This window comes from Natator depressus, chromosome 25 (assembly GCF_965152275.1).
Source record: "Natator depressus isolate rNatDep1 chromosome 25, rNatDep2.hap1, whole genome shotgun sequence".
Classification (NCBI taxonomy): domain Eukaryota; kingdom Metazoa; phylum Chordata; order Testudines; family Cheloniidae; genus Natator; species Natator depressus.
Genome location: NC_134258.1, coordinates 13,461,529 through 13,477,173, shown reverse-complemented (window position 1 = coordinate 13,477,173; position 15,645 = coordinate 13,461,529). Strand labels below are relative to the sequence as shown.

At 61.1% G+C, this 15,645-nt stretch overlaps 1 protein-coding gene across 1 annotated transcript; it reads left to right on the top strand.

The window, feature by feature from the left end:
* The first annotated feature begins 557 nt into the window (after positions 1 to 557).
* On the top strand, positions 558 to 14,149 carry USHBP1 (USH1 protein network component harmonin binding protein 1). Its single transcript, XM_074939284.1, has 15 exons — positions 558 to 802; positions 2,797 to 2,954; positions 4,519 to 4,634; positions 5,435 to 5,598; positions 6,300 to 6,584; positions 7,388 to 7,525; positions 8,192 to 8,340; positions 9,044 to 9,184; positions 9,607 to 9,707; positions 9,938 to 10,085; positions 10,546 to 10,828; positions 11,462 to 11,674; positions 12,193 to 12,284; positions 12,659 to 12,781; positions 13,579 to 14,149. Exons 1-15 carry the CDS (start codon positions 794 to 796, stop codon positions 13,751 to 13,753), a joined length of 2,295 nt encoding a protein of 764 aa, XP_074795385.1. The 5' UTR covers positions 558 to 793; the 3' UTR covers positions 13,754 to 14,149.
* The last annotated feature ends 1,496 nt before the right edge of the window (positions 14,150 to 15,645 follow it).

Sequence of the window (15,645 nt, the reverse complement as noted above, 5' to 3'; positions counted from 1 at the left end):
GGTGGAGACAAACCCCAGTGTACACACAGCTATGCTACAGAAGAGGGCCTCTGTCAGTGTAGTTAACCTTGTCCAGGGAGATGGGCTTCTTACACCGACAGAAAAACTCCTTCAGCCAGCCTAGGCTGCATCCACACTTGGGGGCTCTGCCGACTAGGGCAGACAAACCCTTGGTCTCAGATGTGACAGACCCAGCCCTCTATCTAGACACTTATCTGGCCTCCGTGACTGAGCACCTCACACCCCCTGTGAGGCAGTGCCACAAGCAATATGGGACACTTTATAACGATCCCCAGCTCCCTTCCAACCTGCTGGATCTTTCGAACACTTTCCTCTGTGTCCAGAGAGAGGCTTACGTCTCATTCGGCTGTAGCGACAGCAACGGGCAGGACAGACTCAGCTCTACCTTCCTGTCTATGGGACGCGCAAGAGTTAAAGGGCAACAGAGCCTGCAGCCAAGTTTTACAAGGGAGAGGAAATATACACAGGATCGGGAAATGGGAATGGGCCGGGATGCCGGGAAGCAGCACAGACGGCGGGGAGATCCTGGCAGAGTCGTGTTCTCCTCGCACTGGGACAGTCTGAGAGGTGGCTGGGCTGTGCTAGGCCAAGGGTCTTGGAGAGCAGCTGCTGAGAAGGGGTGCAATGGCGTTGCCTGATTATCTCCCCTGTCTTTTCTCACCAAAGCGATAGGACCCTGCTGCTTTCTGTGACTGTAACCTCCTGCCCCAGGGATCGGATCCTCAGACGTGGCTCCTCTCGTGCGGAAGGAGAGAGGGGCAAAGGAACAGGGATGGAGAAGGCAAGTGGCTTGCTCCTGGGGGGCCTGGGCCAGGGAGCCTCACCTTGCAGGCGGGGGGGTTATGGGTCTGGCCTGGCTTTGCAATTGCTCTCGCAGGGTTTAGACTGGCTGTGCTTCGCTCTGCAGTGGGGAAGGACGAGGTGCCCTGGGCCCCTGTCTCGCTCTCCAAGCCTGACTCTACCAGGAGCCCCCAGGGAACAGACCACCGTGGCATTGTGGGTGATTCAGCCATGGCCAGAGCTCTCGATCTCACTGCACCAGCCTGGGCTCCACCCTGCCCTGCCATGGGGACGGGCTGGACAGTCTGATGCATCTTTTCGCTCTCTGCTATGACCCTGTAGGGCCCTTGCCCCTCCACACAGCCACAGCCCAGCTGCCACTGCAGCCCTGGGCCTGCATATTCTCCCCCTCTGCTGCTCAGGGAGGGGGGAATGGCTAGCGGCTCCATGGGTGGGACTGGGAGACCTAGCCCTGCTCCTCACAAGCCAGTTGCACATGGGGTTGCAGGAGGAGCGCGGCATCGCATGGGCATGCACCTCCAGAAATCCTACCCTCACTGCAGGGATCCTGTACGGCCCTGGGGAAAGGGCCCTAGAGCGGGCAGAGTGTCCTTCCCAAGAGTGCCGGGGTACCCAGCATGCCCAGGGTGTGCGGTGGGGGGCGCTGGCACAGGGTGGTGGAGGGCTCCCTGCTCACGCTAGGCACCAGTGGGCTATCCCTGGGCTGATGTCGCTCCTGCTGCGGGGAGGACATTGTTCCCACTGAAAACAGGAAGTAGCTCCAGCCTTTCCTGGTTACGTGCTTACAAACCCGCTGGCTAACGACCCATGGAGGGCTGCACTGCCCCTCTCAGCCCAAAGGGGGCGCAGGCGGGAAGCTGCAGGTGGGCATGGCGTGACCTGTAAGAGCACCGGCCATAGAGGCACTGAGAGTAACCAGGAGCTGCTTATTCCTCGCATAGGGTGTAACGGGGCTGACGTGCTCCAAGGTCGCAGGCTGGCCTCTCTGCCCAGCGGGAATGTCACCCCACAGGAGGAGTGGCATCTCCCTAGTACAGCTTCCAAAGCCAGGCTGCTTGCGGGGGCTGTAGCTGCATCACTTGGCAGGCCTTATACATGAAGCAGGGGTGGGCTTGCCCAGTGGTTGGCTGGGAGCCCCCCAAACGAAGCCCATGGCGCTGAGTGGTACTGCCGATGATCCAGTGCGGGGGGGGTGTGTGGGTTTGATGGGGGTGCTCCGGTGTGAAACAGGCATCCCCAGCCTGTGTGGTCATTAAAGATCCTATGCCACTCTCGGCAGGACTCAGGGGGTTACCCCCCCATCACCTAGTGTCCTGGCCCCATTCCAACACAGGGCTTTGCGAGCTCCCGTCATTTTGCTGATTTTTTCTCCTTAAAGCCCCAGCTGCTGGACTCCGGTGATTATGGGAGAATTTCAGCTTCAATTTTTTTAAAAAGTCAAATCCCAGCCTTCCTGGCTGGGGAGAAAAGCTTGAAAATGTGACCCCCAAAGGTTCCAAACCTGAAAGGTGAATAAAACACCCCCAATGTTTCACTTGTAAAATCTCTGGATTTTTAAACCAGTATCTGGATTACTGGGAGACAGGTTCATGACTTTTGCATGCTTGGGGCCTCCTGTCGCCCTGAAACCTTTCATCGGGCCACCATACTCTTTACTTCCTGTTGTCCTAGAAATTGCTGTATCAAGCGGCTAGTTCAGACTGGCTGATGCGTTCCACACCAGAGCTGGCTGCTTTAGCAATGCACTGGTGGGTGGGTGCCCTCTTGGCCCAATTCTCTGTGGCCCTGCCCCTGGTGCTGTTGTTTACAGTGCAAAGTGACTGAGAAACACAGCTGAATCCAAACGTAGCACTTTGCACAGGTGTCAGCGACAGGATGCAGGGAATCAGGGCCATGGTCGGTACAGGCTCTCAGATCTTTCGGCATGAAAGGAGCCTGAGATGTCTGGGGTTCTCTGGGCGGGGTTCTCTGCAGGGCGAGCTGGACTCAATCTCCGAGAGGGAGGAGGAGGCCGACGTAGCAGGGGCGGACGAGCGGGCAATCCTGCGCTACGAGGAGCACATCACCACACTGCTCGTCACCATCACCCAGCTCCACAGCAAGGCCGAGCAGCTGCAGCAGAGGAGAACCAGGTACCTGCCCTGCTTGTCACAGTCCCCTAAAGGCCCTGCCAACAGCTCCTGGGGCATCAGGAGCCCCTTCAGGGGGGCACTGAAGGGCATGCAGTTAACACTGTTGGTGTTGTGGCATAGAGCAGCAATGCCAGGCGGGGATAAACACATCCGCCTCTAGCCCTTTGTAGGACGGGGTGCTCTGGCCTGCTGGGCTTCCTGTGACTCATCCACAAAGTGTGTGTTATGTCCCCCTCAAGTGGCTGCTCCCCACGGAGGATAACAGCCCGCTACTGCTGCCAGCTAATGGAGCCCCTCTCTAGTGCGAGTGGGAAAGGGCTGTGCTGTGTTGTGGATGGCTCTGGGTTCAGTTTCCGTTGGTAGTGCAGGACTGGGGTTGGTACAGCCATGCTGGGCCTGGGACTGATTGCCCATGAATCCTCGCCCAGGCCTTCGCCTCCTCTTGCCCTGCCTGTGCCGAGACCTGGCCTCTCTCTCAACTCCCCTTCTCCCTCAGAGCAATAGCTCCCTTTCTGTCTGTCCGTCCTAGCTCCCCCACTGGGGCGCGAGAGCCTTCTTCTCTGCCCTTGGGAAAACTCTCATTCTCATCTGAAAGGCCCGCACCTCTCCGGCTGGTAGCCCTCAGTTTCTCTGTCCCTTTGCTACTCTGGATCAGCTAACTCTGTAAAGCAGTTCTGGATACTGCTTGTAGAAAAGATGCTCTTTAAAATGAGGTTGTCATCTATTCTATTCTATTCTATTCTATTCTATTCTATTCTATTCTGGGTCTTGTACGCTGCCTGTCACCAGGGTATCTTTGTGCCTGATTCTTTAGCTGAAAACATGGCCTCCTTTAAAGGCTATGGACTGGCTGCTGTGGTCTGACCTGCCTGGCTTCATCTAGCAGTGACTTTGCGTTCTTGTTCTTTTCCTGCAGCCCTGGGGAAAAAAAGACAGGAACTTTCTAACAACCCTGCTCTTCGACCTGGGCTGTCCAATTATCATGAACATTTACGGGCTCAGATCCACAATTTTCTTGTCCTCCTGTCCCATGATGATGAAAAAACTCCTGATATTTTACTCGCCCATCACAACAAAAACAAAACAAAACAAAAACCCACGATTCTAATTTTGCAAGGCTGTACTAAACGTGCTCTGGGAACAGGGGCTTGCTATTAATCCAGGTGCTCACTAGATGTCACTGTTTCTTAGTGGCATAATATTAATCTTTAGAGACTAACCAATTTATTTGAGCATAAGCTTTCGTGAGATACAGCTCACTTCATCAGATGAAGTGAGCTGTAGCTCACTAAAGCTTATGCTCAAATAAATTGGTTAGTCTCCAAAGTGCCACAAGTACTCCTTTTCTTTTTGCGAATACAGACTAACACGGCTGTTACTCTGAAACCTGTCATAATATTAATCTGGCAGCAAAATATTGGTGTCTTAGAGGGCTGGTTTCAGGTGGCTACACTCGCACCTGGAACTCAGCTGTCTCACATCAGTTGCCCCCTTTGCCGTGTCTCCGGGGGAGTGGAGTCAGCCGCTCTCTCCCCGGGCATCCTCTGGCTTTGATTTCCTGCAGAGAGGAAGATGAGTATTCAGACCAGTGCTCCGAATACACAGCGAGCCTTCCCAGGTGTGTGCAGAGGCCCTGGAGCTTAGCCATCCGTCCATTCCCCATGGGCTGCATGGAGGAAGGTAAAGGGGGGTTCATTATATTTTGCCCCAAGCTATCCCACGCCTTTTGGAGGCAATGAGGTCTAGTGGGCAGACCCAGGTCTTCTGGGTTCTATTCCTGCCTCTGCCACTGGCCTGCTGAATGACCCAGGGCAAGTCACTTCCCCCCTCCATGCCTCAGTTTCCCCAGCTGTGAAATGAGGAAAATGGTACCACCCCTGCTATGTCAAGCACTTTGAGATTGCTGTGGGAAGAGCTCTTGACAAGGTTTATTATCACTGAAAGGGTTTCATCTCGTCAGGGGCCCCGTTCTCACCAGATTCCTGACAGATCCTGGGTCCCAGAAGTCGCAGGCTGCCTATTGTGTATGGACCCGGCTAGGGTTGCCGCCCCCGGGGTCGTCCCGTCGTGATGCTGCCGCGTTGCCTCGGCCCACCTGCGTCACTGCAATGCCAGCCCCAGGCACAGGCCTGTGGGAGGCGGGATGGGACTGGAGGGAGGCAGGATGGACTGTCATGATCGAATGGGGTGAACACAGGGATGCCATGGCAGGGGCAAAGCCTGCCAGCTGCTTCCTGGTGGTACAGACTCATGGGCGCTTCTCTTCCTGCCGTGGGCTCCGGCAGGGGCCTGCTGCTAAATCCACGCAGGCAGTCGGTGCCAGGAGCTCCGTCCCCTTGTGCCCTGAGAGGAGCCACAGCCTGCTGGTCTGTCCCTCTTTACGGCAGCCCCTCTGGGATGCAGCCCAGATCCCTGAGGGTGGAAGGGGCATGAGCCCCACCAGCCCTCCCCCCGACTCGTCCCCGTCTCTCCCCCGCTAGGAGGCAGCTCCGACGTGTTCCTAGATCTGCAGCAGGCTGTGGCCTCTCTGGAGAATGCCGTGTTCTCCCGGCGGAGCCAGGCTCGGCTGCTTGGCAGTGCTGGTGGGGAGATGGGCGCAGGCGGCCCCAGCGCGGTGGGAGAGGAGTGGGCCCAGATAGCCAAGGTGAGCAGACCTCCCTCCCCCCCTTTCTTAACCGCCCCCATCCCCTCTTCCTTCCAAACACCTGGCCTGGGCTCTCAGCCTTCCCCCGGCTGGGACAGGCAGAGTTTGCCTTCTCTATGCAGCGACCCCGACCTGCCCTGGCACTGGGGCCCAGCTCTGTCCTGCCCGGACCCCGCTGGGAGACGGGCAGCTGGTTCTCTGGGGCCTGGCCAGTCCCCTCTCCAGAGGGTACCCACGGAGGGCAGCTACAGCCAGTTGTGATGGTGTCTGAGGTGGAAGTGCACCGAGACCCACCTGCACATACCCCATAGAGGCCAGCAAGCAGCCATCAGGGCTGCCCCTTGATTTGGAGCCAGTGCCCCCTAGAGGGAAAAGGGCTGGCATCCCATTCCCTGCCCCTCACTCAAGCCAACCAGTTCCCCCACCCTGGGGGCAGATTGGAGCAGGCGCCCCATAGAGGAAAAAGGCCCCGTGTCCCATTCCCCACCCTCCTGAGCCAGCCAGTCCCCTGATCTGCGAGGTTTGAGTTTAAATTGCCTGGAACCAGAGGTGGTGGGGATGCAATGAAGCCTAGATACCAAGGTGACAGGTGCCTTACACAGACCTAATTCCTAGGGAGAGCTCTGGACTCCTAGCATGATGCAGTGACCGTAGCTTCAGTGGGTGACTGGGATGAGTGTGTGTGTGTGTTGCATTTCCAGACCCTGGAAGAGGTAGAACGAGGCCTGGGGGGTTTTGCGGGACTCCCGGAGGACAACAGGAGCTGTCCCTGGAAGGCAGCACCCAGGGCGCCGGGGGAGAAGACGAGCGAGGCCAGCCCAGGGCTCTCAGCCGAGGACATGAGCTGGATCAAGAAGGAAATAGCCACATACGCAGAGAGGAATGCGGCTCTCCGGGTGGCGCTAGGGAGCAAGGAGGAGGAGCTAAGCAGGTCCAAGGTCACCCTGCAAGCATTCCAGGAGGAACGGGAGAAGCTCCAGAGAAAGGTGTGTATGACAGTGGTGATATCCCCTGCCACTGACATGCAGCCACCTCTGGGGGCAGGGCAGCAGTGCTGCACCCTGCGGGGAAAGGGACTTTGGCCAGTGGTGGTAGGTTCAGGTCTTCTGACTAGTGCAATGGATGTTTCACTGTCCATGCAGGGCAGCCAGGACCTCATTTGGGAAGGTCTCAACCCGACTGCCCTAAGCACACAGCCACATGGGTGATCTTTTTATTTGCAGTATTTTATTCCGCCAGTAGATATCACTGAGTGCTGTGTAGACTAGAGTGCCACGGGAGGTGGGGGTGCTCCCTGGTAAACACAGCAGACAAAGCTAGAACTCAAGCGGTGGGGAAGCCTGTGTGTTTGCAGCCGTTTTGTTCCGCACACGCCTGATGCATTGGATCCGTGATTTCTCATCTTGTGGCAAAATGCATGGGGGTCACATTGCCTGCCTCCGGAGGATGAAGGGGTGGGCCACCCCCCTGGCAGTGGAGCTCTTGGCCCCCCAGGAGGCAGGGTTCTGCTCAGCCTGTTGAGCTATTCCACTGGAAGGGGGCTGGGTGACGGGGCACTGAAGGAGGGAGGGATTTCACAGTGTCCGTGTTGGGATGCGAGGACCTCGGTTTCACAAGGTCTGGGATCTGTGTGGACTCGGCTTGTTAATTTCCTGGGTGCAATCCAGACTCACCCCCCTCACTTCCATGGGGCTACTCCGGATTTACTCCGGTCGCTGCTGTCAGTCAGCCCTTGCTATGGCTCGCTGAGTCCATGTGAGGTGAGTGACGGGTGCCGCTCTCTGCTCAGGTCAAGGAGCTGCAGGACTCACTGCTCCGAATCGAGACACTGTCCCAGCCCTGCAGCCCCTCAGCATCTGCCAGTGACACTGTCAGCACCAGGGGGTCCGTCAGCCCCGGCGGGGAAGGGGAGCCCTGGCCGTTCCAGGTGAGTGCAACGCCAGGTCCCAGTGCTGCTTCTCCGTCCCATCCCACTAGGTCCTGCTCACTGCAGGGGGTCAGGATGCCAGCCTGGTCGCAGCTCCCCAAGCTGCTGGGTTATGTGGCTGCCAAGCTCAGAGCCGGGAACGACCTGTAGACAGGGATGAGCAGCTGCCAGCCAGCTGCGGGCCTGCTCCAAAGCCCACTGCAGCCAATGGAAAGAATCCCCAGCTGACCGCAGGGTGTTTGGATCCGGCCCTGTGTGCATCACCTGCAACAGGCAAGGAGCCAAGGGGGTGTAAGACATGGGCTGCAGGCGTGTGACCACGTCTCCCTCCAGGGGCTGGCCAGAGCGACTACAACAGCCGGCTTCTCGCAGCCGGGGGATTTACTCCTTCGGCTCAGCTGAGAGAGGCTGGGCCAGTCTCCACTGATGGCTGTGGGCACTGGTCCCAGGTGGCCGTGGATTGTGACACCAGCTTCATCCCGGCTGTGATGTTTAACCGCAGCTTTGTTAATGCCCCACCCTGGGTGTCACCTGCGTGCCCCTATCCCAGCCCCCTGGGGACCTAGGCCTGTCGCCGTCCTGCAGGGAGTCCTTACATCCACCCGCAGCCTCTGCCAGGCACAGACTCATTCCTGGGTTTGTCATCCCTGCTGGTGCCCTCTGCAGGACCCAGTTGCCGCAGCCCAGAGCCTAATCCGGTGCTTTCAGAGCTGCTCCAGCACCCATCACCTCTGCCGCCTGTTCCCCCAGCACCGCCCCCCAGCGTCGGAGAGCCACGTCAGGGAGTGGGAAGCTCGGACGCAGCAGCTGCGAGGGTGAGGGCAGAGGCTTGCCAAGTACTTTACCCATTGGACAGGGCAGCCTCGCACCTGGCCCCTCCCCACCAATGAGTGCGATCATCCCCCAGGTACAGGCAGGGGAAATTGAGGCACGGAAAGGGGAAGTGACTCACCCAAAGTCACACAGGAAGCCTGGAATAGAAGAGCCAGGAGTAGAACCCAGGAGTCCTGACTCCCCTCCCCTGCACTAAACGCTGGACCCCATTTCCCTCCCAAAGCCGGGAATAGAACCCAGAAGTCCTGACTCCCAGTCCCCTACATTAAGCACTAGACAATACAGTTTCAGACTCTCACGTCCAAAGCTCTAATGGGCAACCCCTTCCCGCCGAGGATGGTGACAATGAAATGCCGCCATGGCCCCAGTATTTGGCACATCCTCCTCCTGGGGTGAAGGGGGAGTCCTGGGCTGAATTTCCGGGCTGGGGAGGGCTGCAGGATGTCCAGTGGCACCCCCGGGGCTCGTTCCAGAGCTGCATTGACGGGTGGCGAGGGTCCCTTTGTGAGGAGGATGTGTAGATAGCACGGGAGGTGTATTGGTCGGGCATCGCTCGGGGATGCGGAAGAGCTGGGTGGGTTATAAACCGGCCCTTGTCCCCGAAGAGCCAGCCCTGCCCCATCCAGTCCGATCCCCTTGGTGCGGGTCACAGCTGGATTCTCAGCGCCGCACCTCCCGCCCCAGGTGCATCGAGAGGCTCAAAGGCCTGAACCAGCTGCTCTCGGGGACGCTGCAGGAGTGGAAGGGCCACTCGGAGAGGCTCAGCATGCTGCTGGGGCAGCACGAGTCCAACAGCACGGCCCTGCGCCTGGCTGCCCAATACAGGTGAGGGGCCCGGCCCCGGGACCCGCGCCTGGATTCCCCCCATGGGGAGAGAGGAGCCAAGCTGGGCCGGGAGGCGGAATGGACTGTGTGGGAGGGGCAGGGGCACAAAGGGCTCTGGGGGTTGTGGGGGGTGAGGGGCTGGGGGTGCTCAGGAAGGGGCACAAGGGACTGGGGGGCTCAGGATGGGGTGCGAGAGGCTGTGGGGGGCTCAGGAGGGGTTGCGAAGGCCTGGGGAGCTCAGGAGGGGGTGCGAGGGGCTGGGGGCTCAGGATGGGGCGTAAGGGGCTGTGGGGGGCTCAGGAGGGGGTGCGAGGGGCTGGGAGCTCAGGAGGGGGCGCGAGGGGCTGGGGGGCTCAGGACGGGTTACAAGGGGCTGGGGGCCCCGCCAGCTCTCAGGCTGCTCTCTGTGCTTGGCCCGGCAGCGAGCGCTGCGTGGAGGCCTACGAGGTGCTGCTGTCCCTGGCCGGGGTGAAGCTGGGGCCCTGGCTGGAGCCAGTGGAGGAGGGAGATGCCCTGGACAAAGGTGAGTCCTTGCAGCTAGTCCCCTCTGACCCCGCAGCCACCAAACGCCCCTCGCTGTGGGGCTGGCAGCTCAGGGGTCGGTGCGGGGAGCCCATCGCTCCACGGCGCCCCCAGGGGCGAGGGGGGAACCAGCTGCCATGTGCCCGGCTCTGCCCCGGGCTCCAACCCCGCCAGGAGCGGGGGGCCCTGCCAGCAGAGGACGCACCAGCATGAGTTTGTTCCCTGCTCTAGGAGAGCCCGGGGCGCGCGCCCCCAACAGCCCCGGCGGCAGGACGGGGGCTGTGCTGGAAGAGGCCAGGAGGTTCCTGGGGAGAGCGGAGCCTGAGGGCGAGGAAGCCGGGTCGGGGCAGGACGGGGCTGGGACCCATGGATGGGAAAGGTAGCAGAGCTCCTATGGGAGGGTTGTCCAGGGAGTGGGGCTGTGGGCTTCTGAGAGGGGCCCCAAGACTCTGATCTGAGCCCTGAGGGATGGGACCCCAAGCCCCCAGTCCGGGGGGATGGGACCTTGAGCCCTGGATCTTCCCTCCCACCACATCCAGGGGGATGGGACCCCTTGGCCCCAGTCCCGGGGGATGAGACCAGCAGCCTCCAACCCCAGGAGTCACAGATGGGACCCTGAGCCCCAGAGCTCCCCCCATCCAACGGGATGGGACCCTGAGCACCCCCCAGTCCCAGGGAATGGGACCATCAGCCTCCTACCCCAGGAGATGGGACTGTGAGCCCCCGAGCCGCCCCCCCATTCCGGGAATGGGACCCTGAGCCCCCAACCCAGGTCCAAGGGCTGTTAGCCCCTCCCCCTCTTCTCCCAGCCTGCTCTCGACACCTCTCCGTCCCAGCAGCACCCCCAGCCCTGGGGCCCTGGGGCCCGGAGGGGCGGAGGAGGGGATTCTGCACGAGTACATCCGGCGGCTGCGGGCGGAGCAGGCCTCGGTGGAGGTCTCCCTGCTGGAGCTGGGCTGCCAGGCCGCGCCTGGTTCTGCCGGTGCCGTGATCCAGAGTAACGACGCCATCAAGGCCAAGCTGGACGAGGCCGTCAGGGTCGCAGGCGGGGTCCTGCCCAGGGAGACACCAAGGCCAAAGATGGAGAAGCCACAGCTGCTGCACGACTTAGCAGCCATCAGGGTAGGCACGGGGCAGGACGGGCTGGGCTAGCGGCCAGAGTGCAGGGCGGGGAGCCAGGACTCCGGGGTTCTGTTCGTGGCTCTGGGAAGGGAGTGCGGTCTAGTGATTAGAGCCAGGTCAGGGTAGGGGGTTGCTGGACTTCTGGGATTTGTTTTTGGCTTTGTGAGGGGAGAGAGGTCTAGTGGCTAGAATGTGTGTGTGTGTGTGTGTGTGAGGACTCCGGGGTTCTATTTCTGGCTCTGCCACAGACCTGCTGGGTGATCTTGGGCAATGCACGTCCCCCCCCCACTGTGCCTCAGTTTCCCTCGCTGTATATCAGGGACCCAGAGGGCGGCGAGGCTTGGTTAGCATTTGTGAAATATTATTAATGGGGTAACTGCTGAGCAGGCCATAACGGGAGCCCGGAGGGTGGGGTGAGGGGCTGGGGGGAGCACAACACGCGGGGCATGTGGGCCTCTAGTGGCGGGATTGTCCCCCCACAGAGGGGCACGAGCCGGGAGATCTGCTTCAGCTACTGGGGACCCTGCGTTTAGCTCGGGCCGGAGGGGCCAGGCCTGGGGAGCCGGAACCTGCCGTGGCTCAGGGCCAGCCGCTCGCTTCTGCCTCCCTGACGGCGCCTCCCTCTGGCCCCAGGAGTCAATGGCGGATCTGAAGACCCGGCTGCACCTGGCGGAGAAGGAGACGCGAGGCCTGGAGCTCTGCACCTACACGCACCGGGCGCAGGAGGCCGCCCACCTGCTGCTCATCGAGCACCTGCAGGGGGAGCTGGACGGGCAGCGGGGCCGGCGCCCCAGCTCCGGGAGCAGCAGTAGTGGAGACAGCACCAGCTGCAGCAGCTGCCTCGGGGTACGTCAGGGGCTGGGCGCCGCCCGCCCGCCTGCAGACACAGCAGGGCAGGGGGGCCCCGAGGCGCGGCCAACTGGACTCCGAGGAAGAGGGGTGTACCTGGAGGTGGCCAGGGTCAGAGGAACGCAGGAACAAAAGGGAAACTCCCTGGGGCCTGGCCCATGAGGCAGCCACGGACCCCAAAGGGAGAGCAGCTCTGCCCCTGACCTGGGCATTTCACACCCATTGTGCACTGGTGTAGATGGCCCCACGGAGTGGGGGATCTGCCCCGCCTGGGGCACAGGGTGGGGGGTCCTGCAAGGGGGATCCAGGCGAGAATCAGTGCCTCTGCCGGGTTCACAAGGAGCCGAGAGGACGTTGTGACCCCGATGTCCCTCCTGGGAGTGGGGGGCCGGTGGGTTCTGAGCCCAGCTGACGGAGAGGTTGTGAGCTGGGTTTGTCAGGTGCCCCCGGGCCCCGTCCCAGCAGCTGCTGCATGTTGATGGGGGAGCTTAGGGGATCTTCTTGGGTTTCTCCAGGACGTCGGGAGACGGGAGGCAGAAGCTGCTAGACCCCAGGCTGCCCTGGATCGGGAGACGATGATGCTGGAGCTGGTTGGGGCGCTGGCCCGGTGAGCACCCCCTCTCCCTCCGTGGAGAGCCCCTTCCTCCACCCATCTGCTGGTGCCCCATGTCCCCGCCGCCCCCCTCCCAGCCCTGGCAGCGTCAGTGACTGCACGGGGGCCACAGGCTGGGTGGAGGAATTGGGGCCCCTGCCCGGTTCGGGGGCTCACAGTGGAAAGATCTTGGGCGCAGTGCAGTGCCCCATGGCTGGAGACTCAGCCAGCAGCTGTGGGGAGGGGAAAGGTGCATGCCTTTGGGGTGGGGGGGATCCCATCTCAGGGGAGGGGGCAGGGGGAAATCCAGTCTCAGTGTGCGAGGCAGGGGGCCTCCCCTCTCCACGGGATCTGTGACATCCTCCCTCAAGCCTTCATTTCCGTGGCAGGAGCAGGGAGCTGAGGGGCCAAGCCCAGGGCCTGGCGGCCTCCCTGGAGCACCGCAGCGCAACCAGCCGGGTGCAGCAGGCCCAGTGCGTCGGGATCACCAGAGACTTCTTCCAGGCTCACAGGTGGGGATGGAGAATCCCAAGGCCCTGCTGGGAGCCCCTGCACCCCCTCCTCCACACAGCCCCAGTCTCAGGGCTCCCTCCCGCCACTCTCCTGGGGCTGCAGCCCAGCCTGGGAGCTCTTTGTCCGGTGTCTGCAGGAGCCAGATGGGGCAACGCGCCCCGAGGGGAAAGGTCCGAGGGCAGCAACCTGGCGACGCCTCATTTGAACGGCTCTGAGTGCTTGGTAAAGACAAGGGCAGAGCCCAGGTCTCTGTGGGAATGGAGCCGAGGTCGCACAGGGCATCTGCAAAAGAGCTGGGGAAAGACCCCAGGAGTCCTGGCTCCCAGCCCCCTGCTCAAACCCACTGGGACCCACTCCCCTCCTCGGGCCAGGGGTAGAACCCAGGAGTCCTGGCTCCCAGCCCCTTGCTCTAATCCACTCCCCTTCCAGGGCCAGGGATGGACCCCAGGAGTCCTGGCTCCCAGCCCCAGCTCTAACCCACCGGGCCCCAATCCCCTCCCAGGGCTAGGGGTAGACCCCAGGGCCACGAGTCGCTCCCAGCCCCCTGCTAGTCCCTAGGCAGCAGCCTCTGTCTGCAGCAGGCCGTTTGGGTGAGATTGCCAATCAACGTGCACCCAGCAGAGGGGTTTAGCTGCACTTTGGCTAAGGCCCAGAAACACCCCAGGGGCTTCCCTGAGCCTGTCCTGAGCTCTGCACCTCCCTGTGCTCCCCGCCCCAGCTGATCCCGGAGCAGCTTCCCTTTCCTGCCCCATCCCGCGAGCCAAGTCCCTGCTGCTGAGCCCACCTCTCTCCGCAGCGCCCTGGTGCTGGCCTACAGGAATGCCAGGAGGAAGCAGGAGGCTCAGCTGCAGAGGCTGGAGGCCCAGATGGGTGCGATGGGCGAGCGGCACGCGGAGCAGCTGCGCTCGCTCACACAGGCTCTGCAAAGGCTGGAAGAGCGTCGCATGGCTGGCAGCGAGACCTGCATCTAGGGCAGAGCCACGGTGGGGAGTGGGGGTGGCTGAGTCCCTCCTGTTGCCGTGCAGGGGTGACCAGCTGACAGAGCCCAGGGTCGCCTCTCCAATCCATGGGGAGGTGGGAGCAGGGGGTTTTCTGTTCATTGAGTTTATTGCTCATAAATCACACCCTGCAGCCCCCTGCTAGCCCAGCCCTGGGCTCCCCACACAAGGCTGTGCCGATGCCCCCCAGCCTGTCCTGGTTTCCCACCCAGAGAGCTGCATTGGCGGGAGGTTAGCGCTTGGGAGGTTTATTCTTGGTGCTGAGCAGGAAGGGGTTAATAGCAGAGGGTTGTACAGATGAATTGGGTCTGGTTTTAGTCCATGCTGGGCCCAGGGGCTGTGGAATTTGGGTGGAGAGGAAATCACTCAATAAAGAGATCTACAGTCCGAATGGGACTCTTCTCTATGCCTTCCGGCATCCCCGAGGGCACGGACAAGGCTGAGCTGTCTGGGTCTAGCTGGGCTGCTCTTTGCACGTCCTCTGTTACAGACTTCCATAAATTTTACCTCTCGAGTCTTCTGCTGCTGCTCCCCCAGCTGCCCAGGGGGACGCCTGGCATGGCAGATTCTCCAGCTTCATCCTTAACGCGGGTCCTGGAGATCACCATCCTCTGTTCTGGACAATGTTAGAGACAAGGGGTTGCGGGACTCCAGTCCCTTCTGTAAGAAAATACACAGCTCCTTTCCCCTGGGCCTCTCCTAGGGGTGGCAGGGGGTGGGAATGGGAACAGGAAAGCTCCTGCCTTTCTGGACGGGGTGTTTCGCCTGGAGGGAGCCAGAATAAGCAAGTTCTGACCCTCTCTGAATGGAGCCGGGCACCTTCCGCATTCACACCTATCCCAGCACAGACCTGCAGTGCCAGCAAAGAGCCAGCGGAGGGCGCCTCTGCACACAAACATGGACTTTCTCTGCCCTGGGGAAACCCAGCAATGCAAATCGACTGGGGTAGCCTCAAAGCCAAGTGCAGCCCCAGCACCGGGCCCAGACCTTCCCAAGGGAGCACGTTCTTGTAGCCTCAGGCAGAGCGGCATAGAGGGGAGGCCCTCACTGAACTCAGCTGCTTTTAGTAACTGATCTAGCTGTTTTACATCATGCACACTTATCCTGTGGAACTCTCTGCCACAAGACCTTGTCGAGGCCGAGAGCTGAGGAGGAGTCTAGGGCCAGTCCCCCCAGTTCGGCGCCCGTTCAGTGCTGGGCCAAGAGGTTTCAGCCCGCAGTGGCTTTAACGTCTGCAGTCGCCTTCGGGCATGGCGAGCTCCAACCTGCACAGTGAGCTCCCAGCCAGCACTGAGCAGGTCAGGCAGGGGCTCGTGAGCAGAGCAGCATCTCCCTCAGCCCTGCCCCAGGCACTGTCTCTCTCCCATGGTCCATAGGAAGGGCGGGACATGCTAGTCGGATTGTGGAAAGAGCCACTAGCATGATCTGGCCAGTGCAGAAAGGGAGGAGGAAAAAACAAGTCCCCCCCAGGATGTGGGCAGCCTCGAAGAATATGTGAAGTGGAGTCATGTGAATAGCAGCTTGGGGAGGGGGGTGGAAGCAGGGAACCCTTTCGATCCATCTATCAGAGTGCTCGCCGCCCCAGAGCAGCAGTGATCCCTATTGAGGCCAGGGAGTTGATGTGTGCCTGGCCCGTTTAATACCAGCGCCGAGCCGGGGGCGCTCGAGAGTGCGTGTGCTGCCTGGCCTGGGGCAGCCGATCGCCTTGGACCCACTGCTGCTCAAAGCAAGCCCCCCTTTGGCCTGACCCCCGCTCTGTGCAGCGGTTTCTAACAGGCCCTTCATTGATGCTGAGCAGTGGGAGCGGCTGCCCAGCCTGCCCCTGCATTGCACCAGCGCCTGAGTGATCCGTCACTCGCTGCCCT